A 14,492-nucleotide genomic window follows, 5' to 3' on the forward strand; every position below is an offset into this window, starting at 1 on the left:
TTTTTGCTGCGCCAAATCATGTTTGCATCAGTGATCTTTCTTATATAAATATACTTTACAGTACTGTATTTTTAAAAACGAAATAATAATAATAATTTTTTATTATTATTATTGGTGAGGCTAATTTTTTAAAATTAATTTTGTCAAAAATTTATGTGATTATTCTATAGAAAATTATGTGATTCATGTTTTTCTCTTTTTTAAGTATGATTTACGAATTCTAAAATCATGGTCTCCTGAATAACTTTAATATTTGTACTAAAAAAAACTTTTAACATTCCAATATTTCAATATATTAAAAGAAATACTAAAATACGACTATTTTAAACACTCAATTGATAATTATATGATTGGTATTGTTAGTAAAATAGGCTCATATGATATGAAATAAAAAAAGAAAAATAATAAAAATTAATTTTGTTCTATTGTGTATATATGTATATAGATATGTATATATGCAATGATGAAGAATGTGAAAGTGACACGAGTAGTATTGATCTGTCTTATGGAAATTTTTGTTAAAGAAATAACATGTGGATGACAAGTCCATCTACAATAATAATGACAAAAAAACTTTCAATTTATCAAAATTATACCTCTCTACCACATGTCAAGTGGCCAAGAGAATTCCATGATCATTTTCGAGTCAGCAAGGTGGGCCATGCTTCCTAAAGCTCCCCACAAGATTTTTATACAATCTAACTTATTCGACATTAGCTCAAATTCAGTTATAACTTAAGTTTTTAAGTATCAGTGACGAAGTACCTCTACTAGGTATTGACATGTCCCATCGTCCAAAATCCTACATCAACAAGTAAATTTTGAGCCATTATAGATATAATATTATTATTCAACGAATAAATTATAAAAATCATTAGTAATTTAAAACACACATATCATGTTGGCAACAAATATCTTCTTTCCACTTTATGTTTTAATTTGTCAAATTAGTGGATATGATAAAATTATGATTAACACTGTAAAACAAATCAAGAAAACTCATCCAGCTTTATAAAAATAGACGTTCCACTTTTTTTAATTCAACAATATCAGGAGATGAGAATTTGTTCTTCTAACATTTTGGTCGAAGTGTATTCGTTAAAATTATGCTCATGTTGACGACATTCTATAGACTGAACATAAAGATGGATCAAGATTTGTTTTTCCTTTAGTTTGTTTTTATACCTGGCTTAGTTTCTAGAAGAGTTTAATGACATGTATGAGTAATTATTTCTAGCTAATTGTTTTAATTTAATCATTCTTCTTAAAAGAAAATGAAAATAAAAACAAAAATAGTAAAATCAGTAATTTTTAAATCTTAAAATTTTAAACTGTAATCATTCAAAAACATATAACATTTGAAGAGAAAAAAAAAGCAGTCAGCAACCCTGACTTTAATTTGAGTAGGGTTTCTTTTTCTACAGCATTAACATCATTCAGAATCATATAACATTTGATCTGATTTGATTGAGATATTACAAAATTTATTGGGCAAACTTTTCTTTTCAATTAAAATTTTATCTTTTTTTAATGCATTTTAGCATTCAAAGAGAAACAAAAGTAAAGAATGTTGTGATTAGTCCAACATAATCCCTTTAATGTCCATAAAAGAAAGAATAATGTGGCCTCCATCAACATCCACAGGGATCTCTCTTTTTATTTTTGGGCAACTTGATGGCTCACAATGGACCACCATGTATATACATTTTTGCAAACAATCTCATTGCCACGAATAAAAAGAAAAAAACAACTACCATAATTGATTTTTAGATATTTTTTTATTTTCTTTTAAGATAAATGAAAATACACCGAATAACTAGGCGGAAAGTTCACAACAACAAAAAGATTTCAACTATAGGAGGAGGAGTGAAGGGAACTAGAATAACTCTTGCTTTTTATTTACAACTAGCAACCAACAATGTAAAAATGTTTCACAATAGTAAGGGAAGACAAGTTGTAAAGTAGCGTCTATAGATAAAATAAGTACTCTCTTATGTATTAATTATAAAAAGCGTGACAGCGTATTGTTACACTTAAACCAACTAATCCATATAACAATTAAAAATATTTTAAATTTTTCATGTTATTAATGAGATGCAGTAATAACGTCTAAAATAAAGGTGAATTTGAGGACCCAATTTGTTAATCAATGAAAAAACGTAAAAAAATATTTAAAATATCTTTGTCGTTTAAAAAACATCAATAATATTTGAGAATGAATAGAGATAGAGATGGGTAAAAGAAATAAATTGATTTTTTTAAAGAAAAAGGAAGAAAAATTTGATGTGATTGGCAAAATTAAAGGTAAGAAAAAGTTGATTATGTGGTAAGCTGGCAACAGATTGAGATTAGCCAAAAAAAAAATAATAATAAAAATAAATAAATAATGGCAACAAAATCTTTGGTCTGTACAATAGGGTCAAACATGGTGCACATGGAAATGAAAGGGGGACCCTCCATTTGGGCCTTTTTTAATTTCACTTCAAGATTTTTATAACAACTACTATACATTATATAATTGGAAAAATAATTAATGATCAACTTCAACTTGTTGGGAATGTTTGTTTGGATGCCTAATGAAAAATTCAATTCTTTTTTTAATAAACAATTTGTCACTATTTTGCTACATTATCAAATTTACGGTCTTCATTTAATGCATATGATTTACATGATAAAACATTATGTTAAAATAAAATGTTAATATCGTGCAAATACTTGGTTGTCGACAAAAGTTTCAAAATAATTTTCTTTTTTCCAACCCTTTGATCATAAAATTAACTTTTAGGCATGTGAATTTCAACAGAATGGAGCATAGATGAAGATGTATACTATATAATTCATGTTCACTATCAAGAAATGAATTTATTTGTCGTGGGTTGTTTCATATCTATTTATTATTGATTTCGATTATTTCGATATAAAATAACCATTTTACTTTTTAAAAAATAAAATTGTAATAGATTTAAAATAAGTTAAATTACAAGTTTAGTCTTCGCACTCTCAAAGTTGCATCGATCTTTAAAAAGTATCTAATATATCATCAAAATTTAAATTTTGTATATAATAGGTCTCTAAACTTGATATTTAAACTTTTAAGAAGCTCTAATTCACAAATTGGACATAGGATTGAAAGTTAAGGTCTTAATAGTGACAAAATTAAAAGTTCATAGACGTGCTTGACACAAGATTGAAAGTTAATGGTCCTAATGGTAACAAAATGTAAAGTTCATAGAAATACTCAACACAAGATTGAAAGTTCACGAATTTATTAGACGCTCAAAGATTTATTAGACATAAAATTGAAAGTTTAGAAACATATTTAACATTTTATATAGTTTAAAGATCATTCGGTTAAGGTATCTATAGAATATTATATTTATTGAAATACATTAGCTTAAACTTTTGAGTGATTAAATTTATTGAAACATATCGATTTAAGATTTTGGGTCCAGCAATAATATAACATTTGATTAATTACCAATTATTGAGTCTTGTGCAAATTTTCAAACTCACGAATAGAGGAGAGTGTTACCTTATCTATTGAAGAGTAAATCATGAAAATTTTAAGGATCAAATATATAATTTAACCTAAAAATAATTCTGTCCAAAAAAATGGATGAAATTTTATGAATATCAAATCAAAATTCTAGGATCACATATGCGTAAAGAGGAGGAAGAGAGTGAAAGCGTGTGAAAGGGACGCGACAGTGCAGAAGGAAGCGGTCCTCTCTCGAGACCCCTTTTTTCTTCATGTGGTCCTTAATACTCATCATTTTGATTTCATATTTTTAATTTTTCTTTCAAAATATATATTTTATTATCTATGTCTTTAAAAACTAATCAATTTGATCCTTATTTATGCTAAAACGAGCATAGTTCAGGGTAATTAACATATATCTCCAATCATAAAATTGTGAGTTCGAATCTCCTCTCCAATCTGTTATACTAAAAAAATTTGGTCCTTATTTGAACAACATTCAAAATTACATAGATAAAAATAAATATTTTTAATAATACAAAAATCAAAATAAACAAAAACATAAAGTATATTAACGGACCAAATAGTATTTAAATATTCGGAATATTATTCTCTCTCCTCTGTACTCACACAAGATGACTTTAGTCAAGTAAGAGTATAAATGGTTCGGTCCAACTTGATTTGCGATCCAAAGTTGAAAATCATGTTGACCGATCGAGTTGACTAAAATCAACCAATTTCAATTCAACCAATCGACATCTACTGTTGAACCGATCGAAATAACTCGACTCGAACGGATTTTGTTTGATTTTTTCGATTTCAACTTGCACCCTGGAGAAAAAAAAATAACAACCAGGGAAGGTTTTCAACCATTGTAGCATGAGTGAAGGTGGTGTTTGTTTTGTGGGCAGGGGCTGTGGTTGAACCGAACCAACATATGTACTAAAAAAGGAAAGAAAAACAAACTCCGTTTTTTAAATCCGACCAGACCCAACTACACCTAGCCGAACCGAACCGGCAAATAGACCGGAAAGAAAAACACCAAACAGACCGAAATTGACCAAATTTATCTGAACTGGACTTATGGACTACTTTTTTAAGTTTACAACTAAACTTAATTTTTAATTGTGTGTCCAGTAGATCATCCAACTTTAAATTTCGTATTTGGTATGTTCTTAAACTTTAAAAATGTCTAATAATTTACGTATTCTAAATTTTGTATCTAATACTATCTAACTTGGATGATTATATTAGACACAAAATTCAATTTTTATCTAATGTCACTCATGTGCTTGAAAATTTGTACAAAATCCAACATGTGGTAGTTCAATATTAAATGGGGAAGAAATGACATTAGAGAATTCGAACACACAACGTCTTCTAACATCATGATAAATCACCATTTGAGAATAAGATTTACTTATTTAGGTACTACCATTGAGTAAGTATTTTTCTACTATTAAAAAGTAGACAACTATTTCTTTTCCTAGTATAAGAAAAAAATCTCTCTCTCTTCCTTCTAGTATACATTCTTTCTCTTTTAATGGTTAAAAACACAATAGTGATTAATAAGAGACATCTACTAAATTTTAGTAATTGATGAGTACCCAAAGAGTTTTAAGACATCTAAAAAGATCCTATGAGATTTTTAAGAGAGATTTGAGGTTATGAAAGTCAATGTTTGATTCCCATGGATGGGTTTCGAAGATTTGTGTCATGAGTTAAATAAAATGTCAGGTTGACATATTTGCTCCTAAGGAAGTAAAAGTTTTCTAATACCATATTGATCACAATAAAGTTCAACAAGACAGAATTTAAACTTCGGTAAAGAAAATATGCCTAACCAGTTGAAGTATACACATGTTTATCACAGCAGCCTAGAAAGTATTATTTGAATGAAAATGTATAATTACTTGATTTCCATTTATTGAGGCACTTGAATATACATTCATCTAACAATTAACAATATATAGATTTACAATACAATTACTGCAGCTATAATAACTAATAAATAAGGATATTGGATTCTAGATCAAATATAAAATTCCAGATGTCACATAAGCTAAACCTCTTCTTTTTATCTCTTTACAAAAAAACCTGTATTCTGCTGTCACGAGATTCAGTTCCATTTCTCAGGCAGTCCACCATTGACAATGGAGTTGGAGCTTTTACAGTGACTCTGTGCTGGATATGACAGAAAGATGATAGCAAAACTTTGCTCCACTCCATGGTAAAGGCTCTGGGAAGCTCCAGTATAGGTATTTGAGGAAGCAGAAGGCTGAAAACAATAACAAATCAATACAATATTTCTGTTTGGAGCAAGAAACTTTAGCAAACAGTTGGATTATACGATATGATTCTGCCGTCTAGTTTGACATAAAGGTTTTGTACAAAAAAAAGAAAGTGACATCGTTTTCTACCTTATTTCTCAAGGAAAGTTGATTCCCTCGTTTCTTGAAACTAGATAAGATTTGAGTCAGATATGGAAAGTTTGGTGCCAGCTCAGTCTCAATCATAGAGTAGATTTTAAATTCAGTCTCAATCAATGAGCAGACTAAGACGCACGGATACGGATATGAAATACGGATGCGATACGACATAGATATATTGATACGTCATTTTTTCTTTTAAATATAGGATATGGGCACGACAATGACACATTTATTCAAATATACATATTTTTTAATATATATCATGTAGAAAATTTAAAGTCAATAAGCTTATGCATTTATATATTTAAAAAAATGAGTTTGGTGTATTTTGCTCTCAAAATTTATCATTTTATCCTGGTTTACCATTTATATTGCGTTCAAATGTGTGTAACAACTGTCAAAACTATATTTACTTTGTACCACTGATGTGTGACAAACGTTTGTTGGACTAACAAGTGAGTGATACGTGCCCTAATAAGTGAGAAGTATCCAAGTGTCAAACACGAACAAAATACCCACATTTAAATATCTGTGCTGTTTAGATGCCAGATATACGATCACAAGAAGCATGTCTAATGTATTCAAAAGAACAATAGAAGTGTGCAACGGCAACAGGTTATGTTAAATGAATACTAACTTGGAAGAAGAGCAAGTGTTTTTCTTCAAAGAACTCTTCCATCCATTCCATCTAGAAGACCTGACCATAGCCCTTTCACAGGTGGTAGTTGTGCAACAAGAGCATTCCAAGGAGGATAACCAACACCGCTACCACGAACACGGCCGTCCATTCGCAGTGATAAATACCTGAAAGAACAAATAGTAACATAAGGTGCACTAGTTTTGGCATGGATTCTGCAATACCAGTTTATTTTCTGTTCTCTTCTTGATGAAACAATATATTACATTAAAAAACTAAAGAAAGAATTTATTAACACAATTTGATTTTTAGTTTAAGTATAAAAAGGGAAACCATTTTATTTATTTATTATGATAAGAAACCGAGTTTTCATTTGAAAGAATATACCAGGAGCATACAAAAAAACAAGCCCACCAAAAGGGATCCACCTACAAGAATGACCCCTGTTCAAGAGAATGACACCTAATTGGTAATTACAAAAAGCCTTAGAAATCAACGCAAAAAGAGGCATTAAATCTAACTAGATCCCAATCCCCACCCCTAAAAATTATACTATTCCCCTCGATCTAAATACCTCACATAATAACAAGAAAAACAAGCCTATCAAAACAGGGTTCCTCTATCCCGGAAACCCATACAATTCCTGTTACAAGCCAAGGACACCCCAAAAAGAAACCGGTCCAGATAGACTGTGCGAATTGGCAGCTCCATAGAATATGGTAGAGGTCACCCTTTTACTTTAAATTTATTTGAAGATTAACAAGGAGAACGACTTACACAGGAGACTCGGTGGATACTCCAGCCAACTTCTTTTGTTCATCTAACCACCTAAAGTTCACAGGAAAAGGAAAATGAGAAGGGGGAGGAGGGAAACAATGTGAAAATGGATGGTAAATTATAATTACTTACGCCGACCACTCGGGCATGTAAACTGGAGTCAACCGCCAGAGTCTTTTTCTTTTGGTGGTTACATCCTTCAAATCTTCACGTTCATCAAACTCAAAATTCAGGGAACTGACATCTGTGGCAAAGGGTACGACTACCACGCCCCGTTCTAGAAGTTGTTCAGTGAAAGGTTCACTTGATCTAAAAGCTTCCATGATAAAGGATTCAGGGCCAGCACAAATTACCAGACGAGCAATCCCACGCAGAGAGTTGAGAGGAATAACTTTGCTTTGGTCCACTCGAAGCTTCAGATTCGAAAGACTTTCTTCTCTTGAAAGTCTTGCCAACTGAGCATTTTTCGCATTGTTCTCTCTGAAGTAAAGAAATGCAAAAAGAGCTACGGCTCCGAAGTCTATTCCAAGTCCTTTTAGAATATCAGGGACTTGTTCAGCTCTTGATGAATTTGCCAATGCAGCTAGCAATTGAGTGGTTGCAATCAGTCCTCCCAATGTACCACTGGCAATGAAAGTGAGATAAAAGAACATCCGAACGGATCGAAAAGGAGAGAGAACTTCACTTCTTATCTTGGCCGTGGAACTAAGAAAAAAACAGATATGGTCACACAAAGCCTCATTTCAGGTTGAATAACAGGTAGACTGAAAAAAAAAACATTAAGATAGAAGAAAACCAATCAGACTACACCAGCTTCCTCTTGGTCTTTCGTTTGTAAATTAAAAGCATTAATGATCAAAATGACAACCAACTAACACCGCCCTGATAATTATTTCACTTTTAGTTGTCTTGTTGCATTTCTTAAAAATACATCTAATTTCTTAGTCAAATTTTAAAAATAAAAATATGAATTTCAAAATGCAGCTTAGATTTTGAAAATGTTTTTAAATCAAAGAAACATATGGGTGGGAGTGGAAGTAGTGTTTATCAAATTAATTTTTTAAAACAGAAACCAAGAACAAAACAGTTAGTGTAACAGAGGGAAACGCTCAAACAAGAAGCCAGTCTTGATGATGAAAGCTCGTAGTTTCCTCAAATTTTTGTTGGTAGGTCGTCCGCGAATGCAGCCACTCGAATTTACAAAGAAAAGGAACATAAAACTAGTAAAATCAAATGCAGACACAATTAGTTGCAATGCATTAGAGTTCTTTCCTCGCAAATGAGCTAAATTTCCAGTGTAACATAGAATTCATAGCATATTCTTCATCGAAACGAGCAATGAAAAGGTTAACTAGTCCCGAATTCCAAACGAAGTAATTTCAATGGAATATTCGTCGTAAAGGAAAAACTAAACTAAAATCATCAGCCATTGATATTCCATCAAACACTATAGAGAGAACAACCTGATTTCCGGTTTTTCAGCAGCGGAGCAAGTGAAGTTGGCTAAATTCCGTCTCATGGGCTGCAGAGGACGAAGCGATTCAGCCAGACTAGGGCCAGAAGAGAAGAAGACCGTCTTCCAATGGACGCGGCAGCAGATAAGGCGATAGAATTTGAAATTGTGAGCGTTGTGGCTGCGAGTGCGAGGAGAATGTGGAGGTGGACCAGTATTGTTGAAGGAGGAAATGTTCGCCATGGAAACTACCATGATTGTCCACTCCAGAAACTACACTTGACATTTAAGGTAGTTTCTCAGTTTGCCAATGGAAGCAAATTTCGGGGATGGTCTCGATGGCGCCACGATACCCAGAATTTGCCGCACCATAGAACTCTCAGACGGCGAAGCTTGAAGGGCCTGTGGGCGCAAGGAAGAAATGAAAAAGAGGAGTACTGGGCTCGAGGCCCATAATGCCTCTTACAATATTGGGCTTAAGGCCCATAAAACCTCTTACAATATTGGGCTAGGTCTTAATAACCATAGTCTACAGCGTCGTTGTGTCGTCCATACAAAACGGAAAACCCCTTTTTACCATTTTCTCCTGCAACCGCTTCCGCTAGTACTCTATATAAATGCAAGAGCGGGAACTTGGAAACGAGTTGAACGCTACAAAATATGCTTCCGATAGTTTTTGGTTTTTGAGATTGCTCTGACCAGAAGTGCGATGAGATTATGGTTCGAAATCAAGAATCGCGGAATCGGAAGAAGACAGGTATGATGGATTATGAATGATCTTTTATCGATTCATTGTATGAGCTGGTGATTGGTTATTGGTGATTTACTTTTCAGAAAACCAAACAATTTCTAGTTTGATCAGTAATCGTGATTGCCAGGCCTCGTAATTCCTTTATTCTTTAATCAGTAATCTTGATTGCTTGGTCTATGATTCTTAATTACTGTACGATTTTGATTAGTCGACGAGGAAATCGAATATTTTCTTAAACAACCATCGCGATTGCTAGGTTTCATATTCCTTATTACTGTACGGTTTAGATTAGTCGACGAGGAAATCAAATAGTTTCTGAATGAGGTATTGCGATTGATTGCTAGGTCTTACATTTCCTAATTACTGTACGATTTTATTAGTCGACAAGGAAATCAAGTAGCTTCTTGAACAACGATCGCGATTGCTAAATTTCATATTTCCTAATTACTGTACGCCGTACGGTTTTGATTAGTCGACGAGGAAATCAAATAGTTCTTAAGTTAATAATCGCGATTGCTCAGTATCGATTAGGCTAAAATGCTTTTCATTCGTCGATCTAATTAGATTAGGTGTTTAAGCTTTTAGTTGATCGATTTGATTTGATTCATCCATTGCCGACTTGTGTCTTGTTTTGTTATATCTCGATTTGATTAATCTCTCTCGATACTTTTATCTGTAGTCATTGTGTTACCACGATTTCAAATTAAACTTCTTCCACGATGAGACTACAGGTCTTCAATTCCTTGTTTTCAGAATTTGACGACGGTTCTGTGTCAGCGGTGGTTTCTGTTGAATAGTTAGGAACAGTATTTATTGGTATTCATTGTGTTAACTGAATTTGGATTTTGTTCATTTACAGATTGTACATAATATTCTCTAAATTAAAAAAAAATTCCTAAATTACATGTAATCTTTCTTATTAATATCTTTTTTTTTTCAAAATTTTAAGTCATTATTTTCAGTATTGCGATATCTTTCTGTATTTGGAAAAGAGATCTGAGATTAGTAAAATTGAGAATATAGAACTTCACTTTTGGCTTTTCTCAGATTTTGGCACCTGCTGATGAAAAGCCCTATAATTGAAGTGATTCCTTTTCTCACAGAGAAGCTTCTGTAGTAAACATGAATTACATTTATTTCCTTGAAACAACAAATTTTTATCCAAGTATTTCTTTGTGGAGTTGCTCTTGAGGAAGTAGACTTTGTTTAAGCTATTTGGTTTGTTAACAGTTGCGGCATTTTTGCTCATGAAGATCAAATGAAACGTTACCAAAGAAGAAGCCTATAAGGTCGGTACCTCAATACTATTGTTCCCAATTTCAGCCATCAGCTCCAAATCATAAAAATATGTTGGAGCACCAGAAGTTTTGGGTGCTACCAATTGGGATCTGACTTGGTTAGCTGCGCATTATGAAGGTCTAAGTAGGAGAGGTTCCTATTAGTACATTTTATTTGACAGGAGAAATTTAACGAACTTTTTCTCGATCACTGACCATAGTTTCTAAGCTGGATTTCAATTTTCCCACGATGATCATATTTTGATCGAATGCTTCATAGTTTTCTCTAGGTTATAATTCAATGGAGTGATAGCGTACTTAATATCTTTACCTCTACAAAAGTTGTTCTACTTTCAACAATGATCAAACCCACATTCCGAGACCATAGGTTTCTTATCACTATTATAATCAATCCATTATCTCGTAATTTGCCTTGATAATCAAATTTTCTTCTACTCCAATGTCTTCTGAAAGCAAATTTAGTTTCTAAATCAAATACTTCTCCATGCCAGTAACCGTGCCATTTTTTGTACCCGTAGACTTCTTTTTCTGCCTCAATAAGAACAGCGCAGAAAATTTCTTCCCTAATTAGAATTTTCCAAGCTACATGCCTCTGCCTCCTAATAATGTCCAGAATTTCCTTCAAAATATCAATGTCAGATACTATCTCTTCAAATTTTACGACGTTGATACATTGATTCCGTTTGTTCTCTTCAGACTCGAGTTTTTCTCTGGTCTTCCAAACCTGACGATCTGATTGAATTTTTTTAATTCACAAAAACTCTCCATCTCCGCCGTCATCCTCGACTTTCTCTAAGAATGGAACTTTCAACACTCTTTTGCAATTCTCAAGATTTTCCTATTAAGAATCTAATTCTCTTTCCCTAATTTTCCAAAGCCTACCTTTGCAGCTCCGAAAAGAAAAGGAATCGAGTCATTACATAGATGTGGATTTCATTTACTCAGTGATCCGTAAATTTCTATTGCTAAGTTTTATATTAATATTATATATTATTATTTCTTTTTGCTGAAAAGGAAATAAAATGTAAGTGATAGCTGATAACTGTATTTTTGTTTCTTGTTATCGAAAATATGAATTTGTTTTAAAAATGTTAATTTGTTTTGAAATATTAAAATTGGAGTTTAGAATGACTAATTATTTAGAAAAAAAGTTGTTTTTTCACAATGGAATCTTCCATTTTTGTCTCAAGGTTTTGTAAAATAACTTTTTAAAACAAAATATTCAAACTTGCTATCTTTAGCTTCGATTACTATCATGCATTCTACTTATCCAGGTCCATTTGACCTATAGATTTTAGGGAGTTCACATCGGTGGGAGAAATTTCGTGGCAGGGACTGGGCTGTTAGCTTGCATGTACATGTGTGTATATACATTCGTTTGTTTAATCGTTTTTTAGTAAAAAAAAAAAAAAGAAACAGTATGTTTGTGGTGCTATTTGTTGTTTATTACTCTCTTTTTTTTGGTTGAAAAAAATAGAAAGTACGTGATAAATATATTATTGTTTGTAATGTTGTTATCCAAAATGATTTTTTTTAGAAAAATGGAAAATTGAGTTAAAAATAACTTTTTAAGACACCATATTCTAACTTTTTAACTCTTTTTGGCTTTAATATATATTTCTTCTTCTGTTTTAGTAATTCAAAAAATACTTCTATTAAAATTAAAAAAAAATGAACTCTTAGTGACATAGCTAACAGCTTAACAACATACATGTCACTGAATTAATGAAATGTAATTAACATGTAAGTACAAATAAAATATCTTTAAGTTGAATGCATGAGGAAAAAAATTGTTCTTATGCTTGACAATTGAGACAGTAAATTATAAGCAACTCAACTGATACAAAAGTATTTCTGTAACCGATCATCTAGCAAAATGTTTTGATAACAGATACAGGATATGAAAATCAAAACATGTTGACAAAATATTATAATATATTTAAGATAAATAGCTCTTTCATCTCTCCCTGGTATAATGGAGATTGGTCCTTGTGTTTGATTGAAAAATAGTTTTTCTTGGTTTTTCCTTTTTCCTATCTGAAAGCAAAACCCTTTCAAATTTATATTTAATAAGCTCTTAAACTTTAAAATATCTAATATGAGCTAAATTGTAAATATTTTAAAAAATTCATGAACCTAATAAATACAATATTAAAAGGTCAAGGTTCTATAAGACAAAATTATAAGTATAAAATCCTATTACGATTTTTCAAGTTTAAAAATCTTTTAAGTAACATCTTAAAAGTTAAGCTATTAGAGTTTAAAAATCTTTCCTTAACATCTTAAATATTAGGATAATAAAACTTAATAATATGTCATATTAAAGTTTGGTTGTTCTAATAACAAATATTAATTTTATTTTAATTATTCATCATGTATTAATATTAGATAAATTGTTAAATAAAAAATATTTACTATCAATAATATATTAATAAATTAAATCAAATTTTATTATTATTGTAATTTAAAAAGGATTAGCACAATAATATATTTGTAATTGGTTAAAAAGGAGAAATGGATATATTAATAATTGTTATATATCTAATTATTCCGATTCCAGACAGTTTTAATAAACAACATAAAAAAAATTCTGATTACAATTCCAAAATTTTTTTAATAAACATCAATGAAATAACATTACAATTTCTATTGATTTTATTACGATTGATTTTCATTACGATTGCGAATAAGTAAATGTGGCCTAATTGACTGTTACTCTTTTCTTGAAATTGGAAGTTAAACTTTCATATGTTATACTAAAACAGAATTCTCAAAAAAAAGAAAAAAAAAAGGTTTAAGTGGGTGAGGAAAGATGAAGAGAACAAATTTTAGGTGTAGTTTGATAATATCTTGTTTGCTTTATCTCTCTTTAATTTCTCTAAAATACTCTCTCGCCAAAAGTCTCTCTTAAATTTCTATCAGCACGGTTGTAACTAAAACATTTTTCTCCAACATATATTTTTAATTTCTCTCTTTTCTATCTTAGAAAACTAAAAACTATTACCATGCGTGTATGATTTTTGTTTTCAAGAAAGCATAAATTATTTAAGTTTGGTAAGGCAATTAGTTTGATTTTTTTTTTCAAGTTTTATTTTAGAGAGGAAAGTTAGAGAGAAAACATGGAGAACCTTTAGAGAAATTTAGAGAAAATTTGGATATATAAAAGTTATGGTACAAATTTAGAGAAATTTTAGAGCAAATTATAAAGAAAGAGAGAGAAAAGTTATAGTGAAAAGTTTAGAGAAATTTCAGATAGACAAAAGATATACATAGATTTGTTAGGATAAAAATAATTGAGAGAAGGAAAAAGTTTGGATAAAATATATTAGAGAGAAGTTTGAGATAAATATTAAATTTTTAAGGAGAGAATAGCCAGAAATATGTTCGTATAGTTAAAAAAGAGAAATGAAACTTACAAGACAGAAAAATGAGAGAGATGTGTTTGAAAAGAAAGAAAAATTAAAGATACATAAAATTTTCAAGAGAGAGAGATAAAAGGGTGATGACTGGTAAACATTTTAGTAAATAGAAATTACAGGTAAACATTTTATGTCTAATTTTGAAAAACTGTAATATGTTTGTTAAATACTTTTATTTTTTAAATTTACCTATACCTTCAAAAATAGATTTTGAAAAAGAGTAATTATGTTTTCGAAAATTATACTA

General features: G+C 30.8%; 1 protein-coding gene and 1 long non-coding RNA gene across 3 annotated transcripts; one reads left to right on the forward strand and one right to left on the reverse strand.

Moving 5' to 3' along the window:
- Positions 1 to 5,380: 5,380 nt before the first annotated feature.
- Positions 5,381 to 9,149, reverse strand: LOC111004502 (LOW PSII ACCUMULATION-like protein). Of its 2 annotated transcripts, XR_015791605.1 has the most exons (6): positions 8,788 to 9,149; positions 7,457 to 8,029; positions 7,325 to 7,375; positions 6,548 to 6,714; positions 5,899 to 5,938; positions 5,381 to 5,756 (listed from the first exon to the last, which is right to left on the reverse strand). XR_015791605.1 is itself a non-coding variant. In XM_022275547.2 (5 exons), the coding sequence occupies exons 1-4, from the start codon at positions 9,030 to 9,032 to the stop codon at positions 6,573 to 6,575; spliced, it is 1,011 nt and encodes a 336-aa protein (XP_022131239.2). In that variant the 5' UTR covers positions 9,033 to 9,147; the 3' UTR covers positions 5,381 to 5,756; positions 6,548 to 6,572. The 2 variants fall into 2 exon arrangements, 1 of the variants encoding a protein (XP_022131239.2); XM_022275547.2 differs by lacking the exon at positions 5,899 to 5,938 and having other exon boundaries at positions 8,788 to 9,147.
- A 67-nt stretch (positions 9,150 to 9,216) lies between these two features.
- On the forward strand, positions 9,217 to 10,428 carry LOC148211048 (uncharacterized). Its single transcript, XR_015791606.1, has 2 exons — positions 9,217 to 9,534; positions 10,208 to 10,428. It is a non-coding gene; the product is annotated as an uncharacterized LOC148211048 (long non-coding RNA).
- The last annotated feature ends 4,064 nt before the right edge of the window (positions 10,429 to 14,492 follow it).

The sequence above is a fragment of the Momordica charantia genome (assembly GCF_013281855.1).
Source record: "Momordica charantia cultivar OHB3-1 chromosome 6 unlocalized genomic scaffold, Mcharantia_2.0 BLBB01000006.1, whole genome shotgun sequence".
NCBI classification, from domain to species: Eukaryota; Viridiplantae; Streptophyta; class Magnoliopsida; order Cucurbitales; family Cucurbitaceae; genus Momordica; species Momordica charantia.

What these genes read in the sequence shown, in the direction of transcription:
- LOC111004502 (XM_022275547.2), bottom strand. Translation starts at nt 9,032, where the DNA reads ATGGTAGTTTCCATGGCGAACATTTCCTCCTTCAACAATACTGGTCCA. An exon ending in TACATGCCCGAGTGGTCGGC is followed by an intron (nt 7,376 to 7,456) that starts GTAAGTAATTAT and finishes TGTGAACTTTAG; the next exon opens with GTGGTTAGATGAACAAAAGA. An exon ending in GTATCCACCGAGTCTCCTGT is followed by an intron (nt 6,715 to 7,324) that starts GTAAGTCGTTCT and finishes TTGTTCTTTCAG; the next exon opens with GTATTTATCACTGCGAATGG.